The 14,412-nt window shown below is 41.6% G+C and overlaps 2 protein-coding genes across 3 annotated transcripts in view; one reads left to right on the plus strand and one right to left on the minus strand.

Moving 5' to 3' along the window:
• The window catches only part of acot8 (acyl-CoA thioesterase 8), a 9,595-nt gene extending 8,410 nt beyond the window's left edge, over nucleotides 1-1,185 (minus strand). The window contains exons 1-2 of the mRNA XM_037975513.1: nucleotides 828-1,185; nucleotides 200-336 (exon numbers count right to left, since the gene is read on the minus strand). Coding sequence (XP_037831441.1) covers nucleotides 200-336; nucleotides 828-1,087 — 397 coding nt within the window. The 5' untranslated portion in view covers nucleotides 1,088-1,185. The remainder of the gene's footprint in view (nucleotides 1-199; nucleotides 337-827) is intronic.
• Nucleotides 1,186-7,276: 6,091 nt separating this feature from the next.
• Nucleotides 7,277-14,412, plus strand: part of phactr3b (phosphatase and actin regulator 3b) — a 79,291-nt gene continuing 72,155 nt past the window's right edge. Inside the window, exon 1 of one of the 2 annotated variants that reach the window (XR_005233121.1) lies at nucleotides 7,277-7,695. Coding sequence is in view for 1 of the 2 variants with exons in the window: in XM_037975510.1 (XP_037831438.1) it covers nucleotides 7,401-7,695 (295 nt within the window). In the remaining variant the exon portion in view is untranslated. The remainder of the gene's footprint in view (nucleotides 7,696-14,412) is intronic. The other variant, XM_037975510.1, reaches the window with a different exon arrangement.

Below are 14,412 nucleotides of genomic sequence, written 5' to 3' on the forward strand. Positions count from 1 at the left end.
TGTGTGCGAGAAAGATAAAATTTGTATGCGTGTGTGGCATTTTAGTAGTGTGTATACACAATTTGAATATTTTTTGAGTTTGCGTGAGTTTTTTGTAGTGTGTGAGAGACAAAACGTACATTTTGTCCTAAACGGCCCCTCATACCTGTGCTTCTGCTGCCATGAAAAGATTCACAATATTCTGATTTGCTCATCTTACCTGCTCGTACAAAGTAACAGTGGATGGAGTGGGCATAGAGGTTGTCGCAGACAGATTTGGCTGCAGCTACCAAAGCCTGACCAATTATCTGACCCCCAAACAAACGCTGAGTTCGGGGCACCCAGTGGTGAGTCCCCCTGAGGAAAGTAAGAGACACTTCTGAAACAAACACTCTGGTTTATTAGCTAAAGCTAATTGGAGCTGAGAGTTCAAACTAAACTGTGATAGTTGTAATAGTTTAATGTTTTAGGCTCATTACACAACACTCTTGTCTCTTGTTTTCACATTATGCATGATATATATTTAATTAGGTCAAATAAGGCTACTCCTATGCACCTCTAGACTTATGACACAGCATACCGCAGCACAATAATGTGCCTAAACAATACAATGTGTATTGTAGCTCTTCACAAGATGGCAGACACAAATCTCGGCTGACGCCGTCAGTGGCCATTTCAGAGTTTCTCTATTTCAGGGTCGATTGCCTATGAATCCCGCTCTTTAAAAACGCTTATTGGTTCAAAACATTCACTTTAAAATAAACTCGTGAAACCTTAGGAATGGTTTCTTTGCAGAAGAACTACTTTCCCCGTCTTGTGAGATAAAATGACACTCGAAGCAGTGTTACCTGTAGAGGTCATGGTCCAGCTTCTCCAGGTTTAAAACGCTGGTGACCAGCACGCTTCTGAGGTCCTGAGGAGCCTGGCCGGCAGAGCTCTGAGAGCTGTTGTTCTCAGCTGGTTTCAGGGACTCGGCAACGGAGAAATAATCTGAATCATTAGGTGACCTGGTCACACTATTGTTATCCCTTGCCTCTGACATGTCTGTTTGTTTGGCACTTCCTCCGTTTGTATCAAAGCGAACCAATGCCCAAAATGAGTGGCGCATGCGCGTTTTCTGCCCCGGACATTGCGCATGTGCCAGCCGGTGGCGAGGGCTGACCTGATCGTCTACATACGGATGTAGATGTACTCACCGTGCACATTTTATTCAAAAACATTAACGAACATGCAATATATCGTAATAAAGTTATAATAAATTTAAAATATTCTTTCTTCACATAAAATACAAAAACAATTCATTTATTGTTTGTAAATCATCAGCCATGTGGATTTAAATAAGCTATTGCAAAAACTCATTAATTGACAGCTGGTAAACAATTATGACTATGCAGTAACATTCAAGTGCATTAATAATAGTGTCTCTGGTGCTAATTATCTAAACTGTTCAAATTCTCAGTCTATAAGAGGCGGGCTTGCTCAAGTTATATTCTGCGCATGCGCTACTCATTTTTGGCAGATATCCATTTGTACTAGCCCACTGTTAGGTCAAAAATCATTCTGTTTCTGAACATAAATCACAGCAGTTTTACGCTAATCTGCTCCTGAACCTTTAAATAATATGCATACAAAACATATTGACAAACCAGCCCCACACTGTGTTGGGCAGCATTATTAAATAATAATAATAATAATAATAATAATAATAATAATAATAATAATAATAAACTGAGTGACTTATTTTAACACTACTTTTCAAGTATTGAAAAAGATAAATGTGAATGTATCTGAAAACATGTTTCCTTATTTGAGTTTGGAAATTGGCAACATGGCATGCTGTCTTTCTCTTTATGAAGTAGCGACTGGTGCAGAACATCAGTTCAGTTTTAAATATTTAAAGGCCTGTGTGAAGATGAATGTTTGTATCCAGTGACAAACACTGTGAGTGTGCAGTCAGGCACAACAAGGCATCATGAAGATTTAAATCCAGCCCAACACTGATTTATTGCTGTGAAATTAGAGGTTTAAGATTGGCAGACATGTGAGACAATGATTTACATAGGAGATGGATGACGAGTTGTTTTGTTTTTTTTGTCTAGAATGAAAAAGAATACAACTTACTTATTTATTGTGAAACATATTTATGTATATTATACTGTTTATCTTTACTTTGTTTACATTTTTATATTTGCTATTTGTTACATCTGACACTTTGTGCTGCTACTGATCCTTTTTTATGACATGTGCAGTGCTGCTGGAATTTAAATGACCTTGAAGGAGTCTTCCTAAGGGATCAGTAATGTTTTATCTAAATACAACTAAAGAAATTGGGGTGGCACAGCGGCGTAGTGGTTAGAGCATGAAGGTTGCAGGATCACTTCCCGGCCTGGGGGCTGTCTGGGTGGAGTTAACATGTTCTCCCTGTGCTCATGTGGGTTTACTCTGGTTTCCTCCCACAGACCAAAAACATGCATGTTAGCGTAATTGGTGACTCTTAAACACCCGAGGTGTGAGTGAGAGTGTCTGTATTTGGCCCTGCAATGGATTTGCGACCTGTCCAGGGTGTCCCCCGCCTCTCGCACAGTGACTGCTGGAGATAGATACCAGCTCCCTGCGATCCAGAATGGAGAAGCGGGTAAAGAAGATGGATGGAACTAAAGGAATGCATATCCCCCTCCACCTTTTATGTCAGAGTTTTAGACTAAGATCATTTTATGACGAGGAATGGTGGAGTTGCAGCTTATATCCAATCTCGTGCAATATAGGCAGGAATCTGTCAGAATGCCTGTGAATGCCTCTCAGTTACTACCACACCGAATGTTAGCACAATAATCTGTAAAACTAACTGAATTATAAGCTTTTTTGTTGGCTAAGGTTGATTAGCAGTGCTCATTATCTTTAAAAGTTAATTAATGGTAAATGTACATTCAATGATTACTTACTGACAATTCCATTAAGAACATTCAGTGGCACATAGGATATTTTGCTAACAGATAGACACGGTTGACTCCAACAGTTAATGCTGAAATTGCCTGCCACAGAAAACCAATCTTAGCAAACACAAAAAAGATCATGACCTGGTCAATTTTACAGATATTGAGCTAACATTTGGTGTGGTTGTAACTGAGCATTATTCCCAACACATACTTTGAGCACAACACATTGTGTAACATCTTTGCTCAAAACTTTAACAGTAACTGTTTACGTTAACGCTGTCTGTCTGTTATTGAACCCTTGGACAGCTTTTAATGAAACTTTTGGGAAGCAATCATTGGCTGTACATCCACAGTTGGTTAACTTTTGTAGTCAATCCAATTTAATATGGCTACCACAACTAATCAAACTCAGTCTACACAATTAATGGCAGCAATAATCACATGCAAAAGTCTCCCCAAAGGGAAGTGCATTTCAAAACAATTGTTCTCACCAATAAATTTGGCGTAGTGGTTGCAACTCGTTTGACTCACATGCAGAACACAAAACAGGAGATAGAGAAATCAGGTAAATTTTGGGTTATTTAATGAACAGACTTTTGCTCAGTGAAATGTGTGATTTAATTCAGGGACCACAGGATCCGGGTCAGCAGCAATCTGGGAGCTGGAGGGATGAGAGGTTAGTGGGTTGTAAAATGTGAGCAGGAGCAAGAACAGGAACGGGCTTACTGAGTGAGATGGAGAGATTCCGCCAGGGGGGGGGTTGTCCGGATTCAGCCAGTGGGAGGAGCTTTCAGAGCGCATGGGAGGAGCTTTCAGAGCGCACGGGAGGATAGGTCGGCGGATCACCTGATCGGGGAACGGATCTTCCCCAGCCTCGGATGGGGGGTCCTGATGAATCTTCAGCAGAGGTTCTTAGATGTGGATCTGATTATTGAGCGAAACAGCGGGTCGCTTCAATGGTGCCACAAGAGGAAACCTGCGAGGAGGTCAGAGGGAAAAGTTCAGGTTTGCTGGGAACAGAAAAATTCTCAGAGATCAAGGCTCAGAGGGGCTCAGAGTACCATAACTGGCTAACACTCAGGCGCTGGAGAGCTGGCCGCCCGCTCCTCTTATGCTGGCGTTGATGAAGCTGATTATGGTGCAAGAGGACCGTCTTCCAACCAACCGCAACCTCATGGCTCCTCCTGGTGGACAAAATACAGCTCCCAACAGTGCCCCCCTCCTAGAACCCGAAGGCAATGATGACCAGTACTCGGTTATCAGGTCCAGGTGCAGGATGAAAGAACTGGGAACCCAAGAACGTTCTTCGCAATAGTTTGCTGGAATTTTGTCCCATTCTTCCGAACAGACACAGACTTTTTGATGGCCGTTCTAAATCTTTGTAACTAATTGGGCAGCATGCTTAGGGTCATTGTTTTTTGGAGGACCAATTTGTGCCAGAACTATGACTTCCTGGCTGATGTCTTGAGCTGTTGCTTCAGTATTTCCACCAGTGGCGGCTGGTGGAGTTTTCTCCAGGGGGGGCTATAAGTCCAAAATAGACATATACCAAAACATATACTAAGGTATCACACCAGTGCATTTACATGAATTAAAACAACAACAGCAACATTATAATGTAAATATAAATGCACATATGCACAAGTGCTTCCTGAACACACCAATACTTACAAAGACGGAAGTCTCCCAAGGCACAAGCCTGTAGGGCACATTTAGCATTCAAAAGACCTGTTTTCTCCCTTATTTTTCAAAACTTTACTGGAGAAAATATGTCAAAACTCTTTTTATGGTGAGAGCACTCACTACGTCACGTATTCTGCATGTACAATATAACGAAGATCAGATGTCTCACTCCGATTAGAATTCAAAACCAAACATTCTAACAGTTTTTAGCATAAATTTTCTGTAACTAATTATTAACTATGAACTTATTTATTACCTTTTGTATGTAACTTAGTCACGTAATGAACTTATTTGTCAGGGTTCTGGGAGTTCCTGTTGTGCTGTGGCTGCTGTTTCCTCATCTTCCTCTCCAGGTGGCTCCTCTAACAGGTGTTCGGCATCTAGAGCTCGTCAAGGTGGAGCATAAAGAGAGCCTGCTGCCAGCTCTTCACTGTCAGAGTGTTGACCTGTTTGGTACGTGTGTTACCTCCTGGCTCAAGCGCACATGCTCGTGAAACCTTTTCATGTTGTTCTTGCTTCGTTCCAGGAAAAGCTTCATGCTTCAAGAGATCCCCTGCTACCTGAGACCAAGCCACAGGTCTTGTCAAAGATCAGTCTGGAGCTGCCACGCCTTCAGAGGTTACACGCTGGCAGCAACTCTGACTGCTCCTCCTAGGCCGAACCCTGCTCACCCTCCAAGCCACCAGGACTCTTTCCAAGCAGCCAAGATGCCTTCACAGAGAAGTCAAGCTGGTTCCAATCAACCGCCAAAGACAAACTCCCCAGACCTCGATCATCTCTCCCTGGAGGAAATCATCTACTAACCCATAAGCTGCTTCCACCTTATCGTTTCCAGTTATCTTCAACTAACCCCACTAACCGTCCTCCTCTCATCCAGTTGATGACCCGGTCCAGAGTTCCTGTTCCTGACCTCCCGTCTAGAACCACTTTTAAAATAAACATTTTGAACTGGCATTTGTCTCCTGAGTGTGTTCTGCATGTGGGCTGAATCTTTAGCCAAAGTCATGACATTATTACTGTCTTTAAATAAAAGGCATCACACCCGCGGCTTGACTTTTCAATCAGGCAAACTTGATGACAGACGGATGTGATGTCAGCCCGTGGCGGGAGTCCCACGCTCCGGCGGCGGGAGGCGGTGAAATGTAAACACAGCTGCATTCAGCAGCTCAGGGCGCAGGAGAGGTGAAGAGGAGCTACTGCACATGTACAACTTTTAACGAGAGTCTATGGACAAAGATTTTTGCACCCCGGGGCGGAAATACGTCACCAATCAGACAACGTCGAAGAACGATTGATCTATTTTATAAGATGCATAAGTCCCTCCTGCAGCTAAACAACCTCACAGCACGATCCTGCCACCCCCGTACTTCACAACTAGCATGGTGCACGCGCCCCCTTTCTCCTCCAAGTTTAACAATGATCATTATGGCCAAGCAGTTCGGTTTTAGTTTCATCAGACCACAGGACATGTCTCCAAAAATTAAGGTCTTTGTCCCTGTGTGTATTTACAAACTGTAATCTGTCTTTTTTGTTGTTGTTGTTGCTGCTTTTAGAGTAATGTCTTATTCCTTTTCCTTTTAGCCCATGTTGGTACAGGTTGTATTTCACTGTGGATAATGAGTCTCTGACCCCCTCAGCAGCATCTTCAGATCTTTTGTTTTTGTTTTGGGGTTCATATGCACATTTTATATCAAAATATGTTCATCTCAGGGACACAGAACCCATCTCCTTCCTGAGCGGTATGATGGGAGGACATTCTCATGGTGTTTAGACTTGTGTATACTTGTTTGAACAGATGAACCTTCAGACATTCAGAAACTATACCCAAAGATAAACCAGAGTTTTGGAGGTTAACAATTCTCTTCCTGATAGCTTGGCTAATTTCTGTTGATTTTCCCATGATGGCTCACAAAGGACCAGAGTCTTTGAGGTGGGCCTTAAAATGCATCCACAGGTGTGCCTCCAATTAACAGAAATGTTGTCAACGAACCAGTCATAAACTTCCAACACCATGACATCATCATCTGGGCTTTTCCAAATATAAGAGAACAAGTCTTTTGAAGTTAAAAGGCTGTAGTCCAAGTCAAGTTCCAAGTCTTCTGTGATTTTATCAAGTTAAGTCTAAAGTTATCAAAGTCATGACTCAAGTCCAAGTCAAGCCATGATTTAAGTTAACCCCTCTGCCAACTGTAAAGCACAGGGGTGGCAGCATCATGTTGTTTTTGTTCTTCTAGCTGCTCACTTCCTCAGGGATTGCCATAGAAAGTGAACTGGCATGAAAGATTTGGCAAGTGTTTTGCACCAAATGCCCTTCCTGACCCATCCTGGGCTCGAATCCACAGCCTCAGGATAACAAGCTCACTGCACTGACCACTGAGCTACTGCAGCCCACGGTGCCAGCATCATGTTGTGGAGTTGTTTTCCTGCAAGAGGGACTGGACAGATAACTGCAAAAAAAAAAAAAAAAAAACGTTTTAGGGATGAACATTTATCTGCCAGGTTTGGACACTCAATCACAGGTGCACATTTGCAGTTGAATCACCTGAGACGAATGTTTAGGCCAAAGTGCAGGTATGAACAGTGCCTTAGATAAATAAGGGTTAAAAAATAATGACAATATATATATATATATATATATATATATATAAGCAGATGTCCCCTTTCTTGTGTTTTGCCCTGGGCCACCAAAAGAGTAATTTCGCCTCTGCAAGGAAACAACGTGTCAACAACACGTGAAGAAAAGAAAAAAAAAAAGATCGCGTGTTTTGGCACTGTGAGCTCTCCATAGTGGCTACGCGCAGAATGGATTTCCCCGCCGCCGCCGCCGCCGCTGCTGCTTCTTCTCGGGGAGCGGGAGGAGCTGCAGCTGCATTAACTCCTCTCCTGCCACTTGATGCCACTGACCTTGGACGGCCGGCTGGCGGTGACCACCTCGCTCACGTCGCGCCTGTTCTTTTTGACATGGCATCGTCCTCCTCCTCTTCATCGTCGCCACCGTCCGCCGGGCTGGACGAGGACTGCGTGCTGCAGCGCGGAAGATCTCAGAGTGACCCGAGCAGCATCACCGAGGTCCGCTCGGGTGAAGCCCACACAGCAGGTAGGTGGGAGCTTGTTGGACCTCCATCCTCTCGTTATCTGCTGGGGGTGTCGAGGAGGAGGAGGAGGAGGAGGAACAGGAGGAAGGGGTGGGGGGTGTGGGGGGGGGAGTCACACGTGGGTGAGTGTCGGGGTCCACCTGCGCATTCTTCCGTCGCGTGATTCATTTGGATGCGAGGACCGTGTCGTGTGGGTTCTCCTCCTGAGCTCCTGAGCTGCGGGGCCCTCTGAGGGAACCTGTCCGAAAACCAGAGCGTCATTCACGATAAGCTGATTTTTCTGGAGGACGTAGGCTGTTTTACATCCGCCCAGGTGGTGCCGAGCATGTCCGATGGCTCTTTCACCATCATTTCTTCCCACTCATATGTAGTTTTTTTAAATTATTTTGTTATTAGCAATCATCACCAAGTTCTCCTTTATGTAACGTGCAGCTCCATCAGTGCAAAGAATCCACCTCGAGCTGGACAAGCTGTAGAGTGAGCCTGACTGATGCTGACATTTTACTGAACAAGCTGAAGTTAAAGGGTCACAACAAGAACTACATTTAGCAAAACAAAGAACAGTAGCTAAAAAACAGCCCCCCCCCCCCCCCCCAAACAATAGCAAAAGGCCAAAACAAGGAGAAGAGTAGCTAAAAGCTAAAATTATGATAAAAAGTAACCAAAACTTAAAATGAACAAAACATAACAAAAGCTAAAGGTGGCAAAACAGGAGCCTCAAATGAAGAAAACTAGAAGCTAAAATTAGGAATAGTAATAGCTAAAAGCTAAGACTGGCATAACAGTAGTTAAAAAGCTAAAATGATTAAAAAGTAGCTAAAAGAAAAGAAAAAATGTTTTTAAACATGAACGTTGGCTAAACAGTAGCAAAAAGCCAAGACTGGCAAAATAGTAGCTGAACTCTAAGACCTGGGAAACATTAGGTAAAAGCTCAAACCATCAAAACAATAGCTAAGAACTAAAACCAGCAGGACTGTAGCTAAAATTTAAAGCCAACAAAACAGTAGCTACAAGCTAAAAATAAGCAAGTGTTGTGAAGCAGAATTCAAAAAGCACACATATTTTCAAGGATTTGAAGCATTCTCTGTTTATTTCAATGAGGAAAATGTAAATAAAATAAATATAATTTTAAAAAGTATAAAAGTTATAAAACCCTAAAATCGAAGCTGCAATGTCCTGAACGAACTGAACGTTTTGACATATGAATGGCTGAAATTGCTGAAAGTATACTGGAGAAGCTAGAGTTCAAAAAATGTACAGAATAAATGATAAAGAGGAAAACAACAGAGTGACTGCTGACTCAGCGTTCACACTGTTACTTTGACTGTATTCCTGATTTGTGCTCATCCTAAAATAAGAACAGAACTGGTGTAGTTTTCCTTTTCCACGTTGCCTCACCTGAAACCAAGAGCGCTGTCAGTGTATTTACTGTAGCTGTTTCCATGGCGACCCAAATGGTAGAAGGCAGAGCCAGGCTCTTCAACTGTGAGCTGACATGGTGCTTGTCTGTCTGCTCCACTTTCTCCTGCTCCCAGCGCCCTCAGTGATGTGCAGCAGCAGCAGCAGCAGCAGCAGCTACTGAGCTGGGAACTGGGGAGGTTCACTCGGGAGGTGGGGGGGTCACATTTCTCCTGAAAGCCCTGTCTCTTTGGCCAGGTGTTCGCTGTTGCTCAGCAGCTACCGGAGCGGTGTTTGCAAAGTGAATGGGTTTGAGGGTTGATATGCTGTCAATGTTTAGCTCAGTATTTGTAAAACTGACAGAGTTATTGCATTTTTGTGTCGTCCGATGTCAGTTAGCTGTGTCATCTGTGCTGAATTGGATCGACGCCAAGATTTGATCAGTTGTAGATGTACATCGAATTATCATTTCCAGTGGCTCATGAGATATTTTGCTAACAGAACAAAAGGGACTTCAACAGTTATTGCTAAAGTTTTTAGCAAACATCTCACATAATCAGGAGCACTTGGAGTATGTGTTGTGAATGACACTCAGCTACAACCACACCAAATTTAAGTGCAATATATGTAGAATTGACTGAATTATTGACCTTTTTATGTTTTTCAAGTTTAGCTAGCTGTGGCAGCCATCTTGAGTCAGGTTGACTCTGAATGTTAATGGGTTGTAGATGTACCTCCAGTGATTACTTTCTGTAAGTTTCATTAAAATTCATCCAGTGGTTCCTGAGATACTTAACTAACAGACACGAGCTAAAACATTATTGTCCGCCTTCGCCGTTTTGCGGCGGGCGACAGTCATTCCCTCTGACTTGCAGCTGTGGTCTGTGGATCCAGTAACAGTAGAAGTGATAAGCTGATCTGCTGTCTGCGTTCAAATGTGGGGTTTAGTCCTCAGCCACAGTACGATCTGTGTGTGTGTGTGTGTGTGTGTGTGTGTGTGTGGGGGGGGGGGGCCTGCAGTGTGTCATACATGATAAGACTCCTGTACTAATATTAGCATTCCTGCTTCACTGCACCTTTACCTTTACATGTCTGTTCTGTCCCGAGCTGTTTGATCAGCTCTCTGGAGAGTGGAGGGTCACAGCAGCGCTGCCAAAGATCTTCGAGTTCTCTTTGCCAGCGGCGAACGCTGCTGTGTTCGTGCCCTCGCTTTCCAATGCTTGTCACGTTGTCCTGGTTGTTATGGTTATGTAACAACATTCGTTCATGTTTGTGAGTCAACACCAGAGGGATGTGCTATACCCTGTATTTTAAACTCGACGTGTCTACCCACCAGCTTTCGTCAGACTGTGGCAGCGGGTTTCATCTGCAGCCTTTACGTTCTCCAGAGCAGCGGCGTCAGACAGAAAAAGGTTTGGACAAGACAGCAAGCACCCCACCCCCCCAGTTCATCCCTCCTCTCTGCTCAGTACTAACCCTTTCATAGCCCTGGCACCCCTACTGTGGCTTTGATCCTGGTACTTGAAGAGTTATATATCCATTAACAGGGATAAAAGGGGGAATAATAGATCTCTGATGGTGGTATTATAAAGGCACCCTGCTGGGCAATGTCACAGTGAATCAGCTGCTAATAGACCAAATTTATATGGGACTTCTTATCACATTGTGATGCCTTGGGAGAAAATGGTGCATTTATTCTACAGTGCATACAACGTAGTTGTCATGGATTTAAGTATTTCAAGTTTACTTTGTATTTGGTTCATTGTTGTTTTATTTCTAGTTTTTCCTGTGTTTTGTTTAGGTTTATGTGTCGTTTGGCCAAGGTTGGGCAATCCTGGTCCTCACACCTGATTCAGTGGTTAAATGACCTCTTCATGTTCTGCAGAAGCCTGTTAATCAACCTTTTATTCAAATCAAGTGTGTTGGAGCAGAGAAACAAGTAAAAGATGCAGGTTAGTGGCCCTTGAGGACCAGGATTGTCCATCCCTGCATTTGGCTGTCTGTGTTTTCCCACGTCACTGTTCACCTGCCCTCTGTTCAGTAATTCTCCAGTCTACCTGCCACGCCCACCTCAGCTTGTAGGGCTGTTCTGATTAAGATTTTTTTTGGCCTCAATACCAATTCTAGTTCTTTAGAAATAAGGATTGTCCAAAACCAAATCTCAGTCTAACACTTGCATTATTTTGCTCTTCTGCATTCATTCACCTGCATTCATATTGTTCCTTAAGTTTTTTATTGTTATTATTATTTTTTTACCAACAAGGAACTAAAATTGCAGGTAAAAGTGAGCTTCTTTTTCCATCTTTAGAAGCCCTGTATTGGTAATATTGTGTCAGGAGGGTAGGATGCTCCAACAGCTCCAAAAGGCAACAAAAACTTTATTATCCGGAGCAATAAATCCAGCCACCAGCTCTGTATTGATAAAATGATGAGGCAATGAACAGAGTTTCTGTCTCATAAAATACCTCCATCTGATGCAGCGCACAGGTGGAGAGATGGCAAAAAAAGGTTGGTCATTAGCTTATGGTCTGGCGGCCTGTTGATGTTCAGAGGTTTGTTAGTTAATTGCTCTTCGTTTGTATTTTAAACTTCTTCCATTCCGCAAACATGTTGGAACAACACATTATCACTCCCTTCTCGTCACATTCGGATGCTTGGGCAGGCTCCCTTTGCGTTGCGTATTGACGCATCAGGTTGTCCCTTCTCATCATACATTGACGGGCAGGGTGCTCAGCTTTGCTCTCATTTATAGGGGTCAGCTTTGCTTTGGATGGCTCCTTCATTTTTATTTATTTATTTTTTTTAACAGAGACATACATAATGTCTTCTTGTTAATTTAACATAATGCAAAATTAAAACGAAAGAACAAGGCGGAGCCTCGCGACCCTATGAAGGATAAGCGGGTTGGATAATGTATGGCGTTAAATAAATAAAGAAAAAAAAAAGTTATTACTTTTTTAAAGGAAACGGGATTGTATAGTAGAATTTAGTTTTGATAGGAAGTAAAAATACTCTGGCCCACACTCCAGCATGGTAGATGGCGATAATACATCAAAATGTTAGATGTCACCCGCCAGTAAAGAAGAAGAAACCAACGTCATTGCACACGTATTAGCTGCATCCAGGTGAATGCGAATCTCTCCAATCAGTTTAAAAATATAATAACATATCATCCCATATCCCCACGATTACCCCATCTGTTTATTAATGGAATATCATTCACTGACCCAAAATTCAATAATCACACAATCAGAACCTGTCTAAACGAGACTTTATTCCCTGGGAAAGTAAATAAGAATAACATTCTTTACAAATTTTGGGAAAAATCTATTGAAAGATTAAGAACTCTGTATTTAAAACTCCCCATACAACCCAAAGCTAAAGAAACACACTTTAAAATTTTAAATGCAATTAACCCCTCAAAAGAACTACAAAGAAATTGCTTTAATATTGATGACAATAAATGCTCATTCTGTAAAAGCAATGTAGAAACGATAGACCATATCTTCTATGAATGCAACCAAAACAAATCATTTTGGAATTGCTTAGAAAAATGGATCAAATCAAAAATTACACTTCCTGAATCTATTTCTAGAGATATGGTAACCTTTGGAGTGTTATTGAAAGACAAAACTATGGAACTCTGTTGTAACCTAATTTTTAGTTTTATTCATAAACAAAGAGTGCTAAGGTCATCCCCAGTTTTCAACATATTTTTATCTGAATTTCAATTATATCTAAAATCTCTGAAATGTATTGAATCATACAAAGTCCTGATGGAATTTTTGATTGAATTGCCCACTAATATATGTCAATCCTAACATATGAATCCCCTTGTGTTGTTAATTTTATTTATTTATTTATTTTTCTTATCAATAATACCTTAATTCATCTTCAAAATACTATGCCTCTACTGTGCCCTTTTCAAAGTAATTATTTGTAATTGCCTTACTTGTTTTTTTCTTGTTTGTGTTTACCTTGTTTAAATAAAGTTAAAAAAAAAGAATCTGAATCTATCCGTTTTTTTGTGCAACAAAGCACAAAAAATCCCGAAAGTGTTATTTTGCAAAGGTGCTATTGATAGAGAGTTAGTGGAGGCATGTCTGTGGAACAGTGGATAGTTGAAGACATTTAGATAAGTGCTTAACCTATTTTGGCACATAAGCTGAGCGGACAGCTAGCTAACAGCTAGCTAACCTAGCCGCCGACAGCTAATCAAATTCAACTGTAGCTGTACTAATTACACTTAATTAGCCGTAGTAGAGTCACAGTGAAGTGTACACACACTGCTTGCTGTTGCCACTTTGATGCTTAAAGTCCACCCAGGTCTTTGCGTAATCATAAAAAATGACTGCTGTGACTTTAGCATTGGATGCTACTGAAGGAAAACTTTAACTAGTAACACTATTAGTGTGTATGAGTTGTATTAGGATTTTTTCAGCAAGACCTTACTTTGAGCTTGAGAGCTGGAATTATAGAAAATTAGTGTGGGCAGTGACAAAGTGCGTGTGTTCCTGTCATATATAGAACTATGAAATAATAATTCTTTTGAGCAACAATGTTGTGTGAGAATAATACATCCCTAAAATGGGGGCCAAAAGAACTCAGAGAACTATCTTATCTGTGTTTTGCCTTTTCCTCTTAATCATATAAGCTTTTATAAACACTTCTACAGCTCAGAAAGAATAATTTGTCAACAGTACAGCACAAGAAATCCACAACCTGATTTTTAAAAGTGTTGATCTCTTCTATTGGGAAAATCTGAGAGGATACATAGGAACTATTTCATGGTTTGTAAAAAAATGTAATTGACTGAAATCTTTAATTCAAAGTCGATGCAGGTTTAGTTGCTGCAGTAGCAAAGTTCTGCTGTGTTTTTCTAGGTCTGTATATTTCACAATAAAAATGTGTGCAATTTTTTTCAGTAAATATGACCAAAAGTTATCACCCCTTTTAATGCTATAATGTTAAAATTACTTTGTTATCGTCACTCCGACTGATGGGAAGCTCTGCATTCAGGAAAGGAGGCGAGGCAACAGAATGCAGTCGAGATGAATTTATTTAACAACTGCTGGTCACACCCAATTTATCTAGTGAGACAAAGAGACTGGCTTTTATCCTTTGGGCAATTCCAACATATACCAGGTAAAAGGGTGGTAAAACAAGTGAAATAAACATTTACACAACCTAACACAAACAATAACTGGTACCAATATTTACATGCATGCAAATCATTAGAACTAAACTAATGTACAGGGATGATGAATAGGATCGGGAATCAGAGGGACAGCTCATGTTAGATGTTTCATAGATGAAGTCAG

Source organism: Kryptolebias marmoratus, linkage group LG4 (assembly GCF_001649575.2).
Source record: "Kryptolebias marmoratus isolate JLee-2015 linkage group LG4, ASM164957v2, whole genome shotgun sequence".
In the NCBI taxonomy this organism is placed as follows: domain Eukaryota; kingdom Metazoa; phylum Chordata; class Actinopteri; order Cyprinodontiformes; family Rivulidae; genus Kryptolebias; species Kryptolebias marmoratus.